The sequence below is a fragment of the Trichechus manatus genome, unplaced genomic scaffold (genome assembly GCF_000243295.1).
Source record: "Trichechus manatus latirostris isolate Lorelei unplaced genomic scaffold, TriManLat1.0 scaffold00033, whole genome shotgun sequence".
In the NCBI taxonomy this organism is placed as follows: Eukaryota; Metazoa; Chordata; class Mammalia; order Sirenia; family Trichechidae; genus Trichechus; species Trichechus manatus.
In genome coordinates this window covers 6,238,053-6,250,424 of record NW_004443969.1, presented here as the reverse complement: position 1 = coordinate 6,250,424, position 12,372 = coordinate 6,238,053, and the positions used below count along the sequence as shown (strand labels likewise).

The following is a 12,372-nucleotide window of genomic DNA, read 5'->3' as shown; positions in this document are numbered from 1 at the left end:
CTCTCCTGAGATCTAATTGTCTGGTATGTACAGAAGATCGTCTATGCACATCAGTTTGTTTTCTGGTATAGTTTTCATGACATTGCAGTGCAGTCTGTAAGAATTTTATTTCCAAATCTGGCATTTCCAAAAGTCTCCAATTGGGTTATCTTGGTAATGAAGGGATGACTATAAAGATAGTTTTATTCTTAATCACATGCTTTGGCAAGTTAAATCATCCTGTGAGCTATTAACGAAATTTTCCAGGCTGTTTGTTAACGTCTTGCTGTGTGGCTCTGGACCTGTCAGCCGTGCCATTATGAGCAGGTCTGTTCATGAGGTTGAAGCTCCTTCACTATGTTTTTCTTTGAATCAGAATTGGCAGTAGAAAAACCATCATTCTGAGGCATTTAAAAATGTCTAGTCCAATGGTATTTCCTTATGGATAGAAGAACCCCTAACACAAAAGGTGGTCTGGAGTCTGCTTTTCTTTTGATCCACTCTGGATTGTCAGAAATATTTTAATGATGCAATAGAGAATCATTCTTTTCATAGTAATCGACTTTTTCTCATACAGATTTCTAAATTATATACTGAAACCACGATTTTCTTTTTAAAACAAGGCTGGTATGTTGCTGTAGGGAAAAAAAAAAAGCAATGTAGTAACCTTGTATATTACCAGTTTTCAAAGATTCTTGGTATTTGCAACATCTGGGGGCAAGGGATTAAGACTGGCGTGTAAGAGTAGCCCAGTAGTCTGAAGCCATCACTGTGTTCCTTGCTTCTCACAGGTTATCAGAGGAGCAGGACGAATGGTTGAGTCATAGAGAATCTTACCAAGAAGAAAAATGGCAAATACCCTTGACATGTTAGTTCGGTTGTTGTCCTCGTTGGCCCCCTGTGGTTCATCAGTGTCCTTCTGGTTGTGGCAGGTGAAGGGGAAGGGGTGTCATCACCTTGGGGCTTTCCCAGTGAAGTCCCCTAGGACCAGGCCAGGCTCCTACTCCAGCCTCTTTCCTTGAACTCACCATGGGTCCACAGACGAATAACCTCACCTTGCTGACCCTCAGCTGCCCCACTGAAGAACAATTTCCAGGGCCCCTTCTCAGCTCTGGGAGCCCTGGTGATGCAGTGGTTAGGAGCTACGGCCACTAACCAAAAGGCTGGCAGTTCGAATCCACCAGCCACTCCTTGGAAACCCTATGGGGCAGTTCTACTCTGTCCTGTAGGGTCGCTATGAGTCAGATGGCAATGGGTTTTGGTTTGGTTTCCAGCTCTAAGACGCTATTCCTTAATTTGTTGAACAAACAATTGTTGAACACCTCCTCTGGCCCAGCTGTTCCCGCTGCTTAGGATACATCAAATGGACAGAGATTCCTGCCAGACAGTAAACAATAGATTAAAAAAGAGGAAACGAATGTAGTTTCTTCAAAGGAGATAAGTGCTATGGAAAAAGACAAAGTAGATCCGGGTCAGGGAGAGCAGGAGTGTGAGGAGTAGAGGTGGGGAGGGTGGAGGTGAAATTTAAATAAAGTAGTTGCAATAAGGCTAATTGAGAAGGCGATGTTTGAGCAGAGATTTGAAGGAGTGAGGAGGATATCTGGGGGACAGCATTCCAGATAGAGGGAATAGCCAGTGCAGAAGCCTGGAGACAGGCAAGTGGCTGGCATGGTCAAAGTGCAGCCAGGAGGCCATTGTGGCTCAACAAAGGGAGCAAGTGGAAGACAGAGGGGATGAGGCCAGGTAAGTGAAGGGGGCCACAGCTTGTAGAGCTTTGTACACCATTGTGAGGAATTTTACTCTGAGGGGACAACTTTGAGCAGAGGAGTAACATGGTCTGACATGTTTGAAAAGGATTGCTCTGGCTGCTGTGTTGTGAAGACTGAAGAAAGAACATCAGCTAAGAGGCTATTGCAATCATCCAAGCAAGAGATGACAGTGGCTTAGACCAGGGGGTAGCAGTGAAAATAATGAGCTTAACTGTCTAATAGAACTTTCTGCAAGGATGGAAATGTTTTATAGCTACATTGCTCAATACCATAGTCACTAGCCACCTATGATTATTAAGTACTTGAAATGTAGGTAGTGTGACTGAGGAACAGAATTTTTTAATTAATTTAATTTTTATGGTTGTTTTCCTAAGATTTCTCACTTGAGCCATTCCTTCTTTTTTTTTTTTTTTGAGTTTTGTTTAATTTTGTTTAATATTAATTTGAATATAAATAGCCACAAGTAGCTCGCATCTACCTCACTGGCCAATGCAGAAAGTAGGAATGGTCCGATTCCAGATCTAGTTGAAAATACAACAGGATTCATTGCAAATTGGAGGTGGGGGTAAAAGAAAAAGCAGAGTTAAGAATGACACAACACCAAGGTTTGGGTCCTGGTGGGGATAGAGTTGCTATTGCCTGAAATGGAGAAGACTGGGCTTGAGGTTTGGGAGGCAGACCAGGAGTTCCGTTTGGACGTGTTAAGTTTGAGATGCTCATTAAACAAGCAAGTGGAGATGTTGGGTGGGCAGTTGGCTATGTGAGTCTGGAGCTCAGCAGAGCAGGTCTGGAGATATAAGCCTGAGTGTCATCAGCATATAAATGGCATTAAAGCCAAGGTTCAGGAAGGGGAGAGAGAGAGAGGACAAGAACTGTGTCCCTCCATGGTCAGAGGTTGGGGAGAAGAGGAAGAACCAGTGAAGGAGACTGAGCAGGAATAAGTAGTGACAGGGGAGGATAGACAGGAAAGCGTGGTGTCTTAGAAGCCAAGTGAAAGAGGCATGTTAAGGAGGAATTCCATGATTCTGTGTGTTGCTTTTACTAAAACGAAGGGTACAGACTTCACAATGGGTCCTGTCCCACCCTCTGGCAGAGAGGTCCCACTGTGTGTGCGGGGGGGTGGGGGGAGACAGAGGCAGGAGGGGTGAGGAAAAGGGGATGATTTAAAGGCAATATAAAAATATCTTGAGAAAGGAGAAAAGAATTTGGGCAAATTCCCTGACCTTCAGTGGGAGTGCCTTATTCTGGGGTTCACATTTTAACGTGGGCTGTTGAAATGGGGTGTGCACAGCAGTCATCGCAAATGTTAGGTTATGGCTGTGCAGCCAGGTGTGCAGTGAGCTCGCTCCTCTCACGCTTACTCCATCCTGCTGCAAAATGAAGTGAGTCCCTGCCTGAATTTGTTTTCTCTGTACTCTCTCTTCTCATCCTGTTCCCTCTAACCAGAACAAATCCCTCTTTGAAAGGAGCAGGCTTATTTCATTCTATTGCTTTTGCTTCTGGGAAGATGGTGCTGCTTGTGGGGATGCTCTGAGGTCTAAGCAGAGTAAGCCTGGAAGCAGCACAGCCAGCAAGAGGATCCTTCCCTCTGCCAGGGCACATGCATGCTGCGTTTGAAAGGCGGGCTTGTGGCTGGAGGCCTGTCCTGACGCCCCTGAGCCAGTCACCGGTCTGCCCAGGCGGTGACAGGAGGGAAAAGTGGGCTATGCGGTCAGCTTCTTTGGCTGCGGGTGTGTGCTGCTTCTGACAAACCCGAGGAAGGGAAATTTGGGGTGGACATAGAACCACTAACTTTTAAAATGCTGGCAAACCAAAATCAGTTTCCACCAATTCGAATCCAGCTCATGGCGACCCCATGTGTGTCAGAGAAGAACTGTGCTCTGTAGGGTTTTCAGTGGCTGATTTTTCACAAGTATGTCACCAGGCCTTTCTTCCAAAGCAACTCTGGGTGAACTTGAACCTCCAGCCTTTCAGTTAACAACGAAGTGTGTTAACTGTCTGCACCGCTCTGGGATTCCAAATGTTGGCAAAATGGTATGAAAAGAAAATAGAAATAATTAAGAGAAAAACAGTAAAAGGAGTATGTTCCTTGGGTACCCAATGGAGATCTTATTCCCTTTGACTCACAGTTTTGCTTTGCTTTCATCACATATGCCCATAAAAGTGATATTAGCCACCTGTCCCCTTTGATTTTCTGTTGAAGTAACAAGGTTTTATAATAGACGTCCCAACCAGCAGAATGGGATTTGCCAGTAGTTCCTGAAGCCTTACTGGATGTTCTCCCAGCTAGTTGGCCTTTCTAAAGCACACCCTTTTCTCCCTGGTAGCTTGAAATTTCCCTCAAGCAAGGGAGGACATCTGATGACAGCAGTCTGTCCTCCATAGCTCCTAAGAGATGTACAGTGAGAGGCCCCTGCTTCTCACCCGTGCCCACCCCCTAACCCACCCACCCCCCGCCCACAGACCCCTGTTTGTTCACTAGCCACTCACCCTGCCAGTCACATCCTGCCTTGGGGGCCCAGAGTGGCCTGTGACCCCACATCCAGTGCTTCCACACGCCTGCTTGCTGCTTTGCAACACACTGAATGTGGTGGAAGAAACCTCCTTTCCAAAGCCCTGCAGACTGGCTCATAAAACAGTAAAGTAAATACATGTCTTTTCTTTCAAGGTTGGTTTCTTTAGTGTGACTTTGAAAAATGTGTAAAAAGTCCCAGTTGTTAGCACGGCATCCGTGGCTGGAGCAGGATTTAGGAGCTGGGGAGGTGGCCCGGCAGGTGAAGTAGTGGACAGAAGTCATTTCGTGGCTTTATTTCCATAGAGCTGGCTGCTCTAATTTGCCAAGCTGTGTATAACAAATACTGCTGCCCCTTTCCTGCAGGCTGGCCTTGGAGAAGGCGTGAGCAGGCCATGATGGTGGGAAGGTGAAGAGGGGAGAGAGCGGACCCATGGGAGAATGTCAGATGGGGGAAGAGGCCCTGCAGGACTTCAGAAGGAATTACAGCAGTGAGGCCCCAAGCTCTGGATGGAGGCAGGGAGAGGAGCCTCACCCCAGACTGAGCCCACTGGGCCTGTTCGGTAAAAAGTGAAGTCATCACGTCTAGTGTAGACCTCTCCCCCAAGCTTCTGATTCATCTACCTTGCTACCCACCATGTCATCAGCCCTGCCAAGTACCTCAAGGGCAGCAAATCCAAACTGAAACCTCCCTTTTATTTCTCCAGAAATCTGTTCTGCCTCCCGGGTTCTCTCTCTGAACTGATGGCATCACCATCCTGTTAGGAATTCAAACTACGAAACTACGAGTTTCCTTGACTCTTCCTCCATCATCCTCCGCATACTGGCTGTCCCAGAGTTCTGCTGGCTTCCCCTCCCAGATACTTCGCAAATCTTCCCCCTTCCCCAGGTCCTCTACCTCTGCCTCAGTCCAGGCCCTTGTCTCAGCCATGCTGACTCCCTTGGCTCCTTGCCCCAGTCAATGCGCTGCCAGTCTCATCTTCCTCAATGCATCATCCACATGGCTACCAACGTGCCTACCCTGAAATGCAAAATCCCATCGTGTCCTTCTGCTTAAATCTTCAAGGGTTCTCCATCACTCCAACACAAAATCCCGTCTCCTCCTCTTGGCTTACAAGGCTCTTCTTGGTATTGCCTCTCCGGCCTCATCTTTTCCCCTTTTTCTGTCTTAAACTTCGCACTTGATGAAAATACCTGTTGTGTCCTGCCCATGCCGTGCTGTTTGAGGCTTCTGTGCCTTTGCCTGTATCGCCTCGCCTCCCTGGAATGGCTTCCGTACCAACACTCTTCTTCTCTAACTTTTCAACTAACTCCTACTTAGTTTTTAAGATTCAGTTTAGACTTTACCTGCCCCAGGAAGTCTTCCCAGAGGCTCCCTATTAGCCACACCCAAGCCTGGGTACTCTTCCTTATAAGGCCCTGTACTTTTTATTTCTGTCACTTGCCACTTGATGTTATACTTGTTTATTTGTGTGTTGGCCTCCTTATTAGGGCCAAGAATGCTTCTCCTGTGTGCTCTGCACAGTACCCAGCACATAAACCAAAACCCATTGCCGTCAAGTCGATTCCATCTCATAGCGATCCTATAGGACAGAGTAGAACTGCCCCGTAGGGTTTCCGAGGAGCAGCTGGTAGATTCAAACCGCCAACCTTTTGGTTAGCAGCCAAACTCTTAACTACTGCACCACCAGGGCTCTGCCTAGCACACAGTAGGTATTTAATACATGTGCGTTGGATGAAAATGCAATTAATTCACAGCCCTGGTGAAGGCCTTGGCTAGCTCTTCATGTGTACATCCATCAACCATTTAAATCTTTCCTTGTCCAGAGGAAGAAAGACCCAGAGCACCTACCTGCAGATAGAAACCCAATAAGGACATTTCTCTTTCTCAGAGGGCTCTTAGAGAAGGTGGGAGAGTCCACTTTTCCAGTTTTTCTCAAAGATACAGAATTTTAGCTTATTCTACCATGATGATTCTTCACAGGGTCTGATGGTGGCATGTCAGAATCCCGTTTTGTTATTTTTTAATGGTCCCATGCTCTCTGGTTTGATTCTCACACCTCTTCCCCCAGTTTGGGAATTATTGTCATCAAGAGCCACTCTTACTGATGAGAGTACATCATACCATTGACTTCTGAAAGAGAGAAATAAAGGCTGAGACCCTTTCCTCTTCTGATATTTGTTCTTTGGGAACCTCCAAGTAGAACTGGTTTGTAGATAAACAAGACTGAGAAGGAGAATGAAAGCAAGGGATAGAGTTGACTTCTAAAGTGGTTTAATTTTGTTATTTTATTTATGTATTAAAAAAAAAAAAAAAACCTGTTGCTGTCTATTCAATTCCAACTCATACTGACCCATAGGACAGAATAGAACTGTCCCACGAAGTCTCCAAGGAGCAGCTGGTGGATTCGAACTGCTAACCTTTTGGTTAGCAGCCTGAGCTCTTAACCACTATGCCACCAAGGCTCCCCTTAAATATGTATTATGTATTAATTATTTTTATTTGGTTACTTATTCAACTCCTCCTCTGTGTCCAGGCCAGTGCCAGACACTATGGGTGTGTTAGTGACACAGTCCTGCTCCCTAAATGCTTATAATCAGAGTACAGACTTGAAGCAGATAATCGGAGAGAGGTGACAATAAAGTACTCAAACCATTGTGTTCTACTGCCTAAGGCTACACCGTTGGCTGCTCAGAGTGAGGAACCAAGATTCCTTTTTCTTTTTGGTTTTCATAAAATTACTTCTTCAAAGGAAAACCCCACTAGGGTCTATAGATCACCACAATATGGGACTCACTTTCAGGAGGGCCCCCTCCCGCCACAAACCCCATACACTCAAAATACGGTGGTCAGGTAACATAGCAAACTGGGTTCCCACAACTCCCCAGTGATGCTTATTGAATCAAGCCCCAATTTCCTGAACAATAAGTACATTTTCTTTATTTGAAGCTGATTATAGTCACGAAATTGCCAAGAGCTAGGGCAGTCGAGTTAAAAACAGTTGATTTTACAGTAATTAGAAAAACCCAAAGCAACAATGGCTGTGGGACAATATTAAAAGGAAGCTGAGGGATAGCTTCACCAGCTCCTGGTTAATTCCTCAGCTTGAATATTTAGAGATCCACAACTAATTATGCAGAGATGATGAATTTCAAAAATGCTGCCACCCTGCCTTCTCAAGGCCAAGGACTTTGGCTATTAATAGAGCAATCAGATTTTGCTATATTATAGAAAATTCACAGATAGTTGCATCTATTTTAGCACATTCATCTGGCACGTTATTTAAAGATGACACATCTCTGTAATGTGCAAAATCAGCATTAGGTTAAACAAAATCCAAACTCATTATAATCACTCCCAATTCCCAAAGAGAAATCTATTGTTTAAAATGGACACTACTGGTAAGAGTTATCTTTAGTCTCTCCTGGAACTTTGCTCTTATTAGGTCACTGTAAAGATTGTCTTTACTTTTGACAAGCCCATCCCAGCCCAAGGTGAGTGGACATGTGCAATAAAACACAAGGGGTTTGTCTCCTCACATCAAACTTTTTTGGATGACAAATTGGAAGTAGTGACCATGACCAGGAGGCTGCTCTGAAACCCTTGCTGGAACCAGGGTTTTGGATTTCTCTGTTATCATGTAGCCACTGTCAGAAAATCCAGACCCCTTTGAGCTGTTCTGATTCGACTTGCTCTATGCTGAGGTTTGGGGATTTTAGTGGGAGAAGTGTCATACACAGTAACAAAACAGAACAAACAAAAAAGCCACTAGCTTCTAAAAATCACGTGATCAAGAACTAACCATCAAAAAGAACCCACTGTGCCCTAAGACAGGCTTGGAAAGGGAGACGAGGATGTGACCTGCATTTAATTATTGAAGCTGCGTATTGTGAGGCCCTTAAGAAAGCAAATGTCATGATGGATAGAATGAGTTTACCCTCCTGTCGAAAGAGCAGTGTGGCGTGGCGAGGCCGTCGCTCAATTAAATTGGACTGCGGGATACGAAGGAGATGGAGGCCTAGTTTGGGGACCCTAATGAGACATTTTGGAAGGAAGAGATGCCCACTGGAGTTTGTCACCCTCTGATGGACATCCTCCCCCACCATTACCACAGTGCTTCCTGGGCCACCCGCTTGAATTCACCCATGTTACAGCCACAAACATTTAAACAGGAGCTTGCAGAGTGGAATTTGAAAATCCAAGACAAATCCTTAGCTGATGTGGAGTAGGTGAGGCGGGAAGCAAACAGTCCATAATGCTGTGAAAGTTAGCAATTCCTGGCTGGTGAGGCTGAAAGAAAACTAGGGAACAGATCTAAAAGTCAATAAATAAACAGCTAATTTTATGTGGTTTCATTTGTGGAAATAAGCATGTCACAGGCATCAGTTTGTCCCCTTACCCTCATGCGGGGGAAGCAGAAGCCAGTGTAACTTGACGGGAGAGTGGCCTCCAAGGGCCATGACACTTCTGCAGACCTGTGAGCATGGTTGAGGATGGCTTTTTTGTCAAGGTTGCCCATAATTTAAGTCATACCTCTGAGTATTCACACTGGATCATCTAGCCCAGTGACTCTCAACCAGCATGGGGACATTTGGCAATGTCTGGAGACATTTTTGGTTGTCAGAATTTGGAGGGACAGGTATATTAGATGATATGTAGAAGCCAGGGATGCTGCTAAACTTCCTACAGTGCACAGGACAGGCCCCACAGCAAAGAATCATCCAGCACACAGTGTCAGTAGTGCCGAGAAGAAGCCAAGAGAAGATTAACCTTTGAGTATCAGGAATGTTCATTGAAATGGAGAAGCCATCAAATATTTGTACTAACATATGACAGCAGCCCAATACTCCTGCCTGATCAGCAGGTGCACCAGGCCCCAGTCCAGTGACCTAATTTGGTGGTTAAAATGGGTTTCTTCCAAGGGGCTTTGAAAGGGAAGTTCATCCTCCTGTCTGGGCCTTTCGGACTTGGCTGTTGGTGCTGTTCCTGGTGGCTTTGTCAGAGTGTGTTAAGGAGATGCTGACCATCTGAAGTGGTAGCACAGAGCACAGATTATTGAAGGCTGCTCCACATAAAGCCTTTTTATTAATACTTAATTTTGGTCCCTCAAAAAGAACATGTGCCCTGAGGAGGCAAAAATCTTGCACAGACTTGAAATAGAGAAGTAGGTAATTTTCAGATACATGAAAAAATGTGGAAAAAACTTAGTCAACAGGTGTTTGACTTTCCTTGGATACCTTAGAGTCTCATATTTGGCTTAAAAGCACATAGTGACATTTGGAAGGGGCCCCTTGCCAGAACTTTCCCCACTGACTGGTTAAGACAAGGAAGATTAACATAAATCTCAGGAATAAAAATAAGGGTGTTTAAATAGAAGGAGCTGTGTTGAAGAAGAGAAGGAAAAGTACGGAAAAGAAAAGGCACAGTATTTGAGAAAAATATTTCTACAAGTAATGACCACAGTGTGCAAAAGGAGAATGAACGTACCAACCTCTGAGGCTTGAGGAAAAAGAGATGGATGTATTCTAATAATTTAGGGTGTTTTGTAACCAGGCTTAAAAGATGAAGAAAGATACCATTTCTAACGTTTTCCCAACTTAACTGTCCCTCCTCAACCAGCCAAAAACCTAGAAATATTACATATACTGTACAACCAAGCAGATGAGCTCAGGAGGGAATAGTGTTTCAAATGGGAAATGCAAGGTCTCATCTATCCTGAGACCAGAAGAACTAGATGGTACCCAGCTACCACTATTGACTGTTCTGATGAGGGCCACAATAGACAAACCCTGATAGAATGGGAGGAAAATGTGGAACAGAACTCAAATTCTTAAAAAGTCCACACTTACTGGACCGGTTGAGACTGTAGGACTCCCTGAGATTTATCACCCTGAGATTCTCTTTAAACCTTGAACTAAAACTATCCCCTGAGGTCACCTTTTTAGCAAAATAACAGACTGGCACACAAAATAAAGGCTATCACCTGTGAGTATGGTGCTTCATTAAAAAACCGTCTATATGAGACTAAAAGGTCAGCAATTACTGTAAAGGAAAGATGAAAAGATAAGGGAGCATGGAAACTAGAATGATGGAAATGGAACAACCAAAATGGAATTAAAGAAAATGTTGACACATTGCAGAAAATGTAACTAATATCACCGAACAATTTGTGTAGAAATTGTCAAATGGGAACCTAATTTGCTGTGTAAATTTTCACTGAAGACACAATAAAATATTATTTTAAAAAAATGGGAAAGGCCAAATGCACACCTTCCTAATCCGCAACTCAGAGTGTTTGCCAATAAAAATGTCAAGCATTATTCAGTGAATTGCGAAATCCGCTCCTCTCTTTGAACATCTTGGAGCCATGGGCCATTTGGCTGGGTGTGTTGGAAGTACGCATAACTGGGAGTTAGGACAGCTGGATTCTACCTCTGGCTCTGCGATTAAATGGCTTTGTGATCCTGGACATGTTAGTCTTTCTGAGCTTGACTTCCATCTGCCATATAATGCCTACCTTGCCTTCTGTCTCACAGAGTAGTTCAGATATGGCAACACATGTGAAAAGCTTAGAATTTGAATCTTCAGAGTGCTAAATAAATGTGAGTATGGGTGATGCAAACAGTTAAGGTTAATGTGCTCATCTGTTAACCAAAAGGTTGGCAGTTCAAGTCCACCTAGAGGCACCTTGGAAGAAAGACCTGACAATCAACTTCTGAAAAAACAGCCACTGAAAACCCTATGGAGCACAGTTCTACTCTGATGCACATAAGTCAGTGGTGACTCCACAATAGTTAGTTTTTATTGCTGAGTCAAAGAACAATTCCTGGACTTTAAGGTTGAGGATAGCAGAGCAGATGAGGGGAGCAGAGAGACCTTGAAAATTGTGGGCCAAAATAATGTAAAGCTAAAGCCTCACAAAGGTAAACTTCCCTCATAAATTAGCCAGGGTTAAACAATTTAATTAGAGGAAATATCATATTCTCTTTATCTGTGTTAAAATTCAATCTAATGAGAAAGAACTGATTTAAACTTAACCCGAAACAAGCCTGGCTGCATTCTCTTTCCTTATTATTTATTCTCACAATAAGTAGCAGTATCCTGAGCTATCACTCGGCATTATTGTTTTCACATCCAATTACATGGGAACCAGAAATACGGTAGGCTAGATCAGGTGGAGTAAAGTCCTATTTTTAGTAGACCAGGAATTTTATGATAAATAAATAAATCAGCACACTCTTTAAGAAATATAATTAGAAAGGGAGATAGCATCCTTTCCATGTTATTGGCCAAACTGGCTCTTGATTGTGTGCAGGCAGAGAGGTTAGTGGTTGGCTTCCAGCGTCCTTCCAATCAACATGCTCATCTGTTTACGAAGCCCCTGCAAGCATTATAAAGAGTGTTTTTTCTTCCACTCTCATCTTTTGCACTTTTTTTTCAGTTTTTTTTTTTTTTTTTGGTCCATCTCTGCGCTATGTCACTGAGGCTCTTTTCATTCTGGGGTATTCCTTCACTCAAACACCTCCAGGTGTCTTCCTGCATTTGAGCAGGATTCCTTGGAAGGAAAGGCTATAATATCAGTCAGTATCTGTAAAGAAAACCTTAAGCTGTGTTGATGGTTCATTACATCAGGGTTGGTGTCCCATGCAATCTTTGAGATATGCAGAAGGACCCAGCACTCTGATTGGTTAGCACAATGTAGAGTAAATTAGATTTCTTGGATCATAGCTTAGTTGGTGATCTTTAGTAAGTGTCTTCCTTCCTCTCTAGGCTTGTGTCAGACTAGATACCATCTTCCAGATCCTCCCATGCCTGATGTTCTGTCACCCTGGGAACAAACACCAACAGTGACTTGGAGGTGAAGCTTCATGCTGTTTGAGCAGCCTCTGCTATTTGGAGAGGCTCTTAGAGTTTTCTTCAGAAATAATTTTTCAAAATTTGATTTTATTCTTTTGAATACACAAGTCTTTCCCCTATCTCTGTGCCCCTAGGCCCTTATAGGTGACCATTTTTATTGGTTTCTTGTTCATCCTTGTAGTCTTTCTTTGTGCAAACGAAACAAAAAAAGAAAACAAAACCCATTGCCATGGAGTCAATTCTGACTCATACGG

General features: G+C 43.9%; 1 protein-coding gene across 1 annotated transcript in view; it reads left to right on the top strand.

Annotated features, from left to right (window-relative positions):
• Positions 1-799, top strand: part of NCKAP5 (NCK associated protein 5) — a 739,553-nt gene extending 738,754 nt beyond the window's left edge. The window contains exon 17 of the mRNA XM_012555176.2: positions 771-799. Coding sequence (XP_012410630.1) covers positions 771-799 — 29 coding nt within the window. The remainder of the gene's footprint in view (positions 1-770) is intronic.
• Positions 800-12,372: the final 11,573 nt, after the last annotated feature.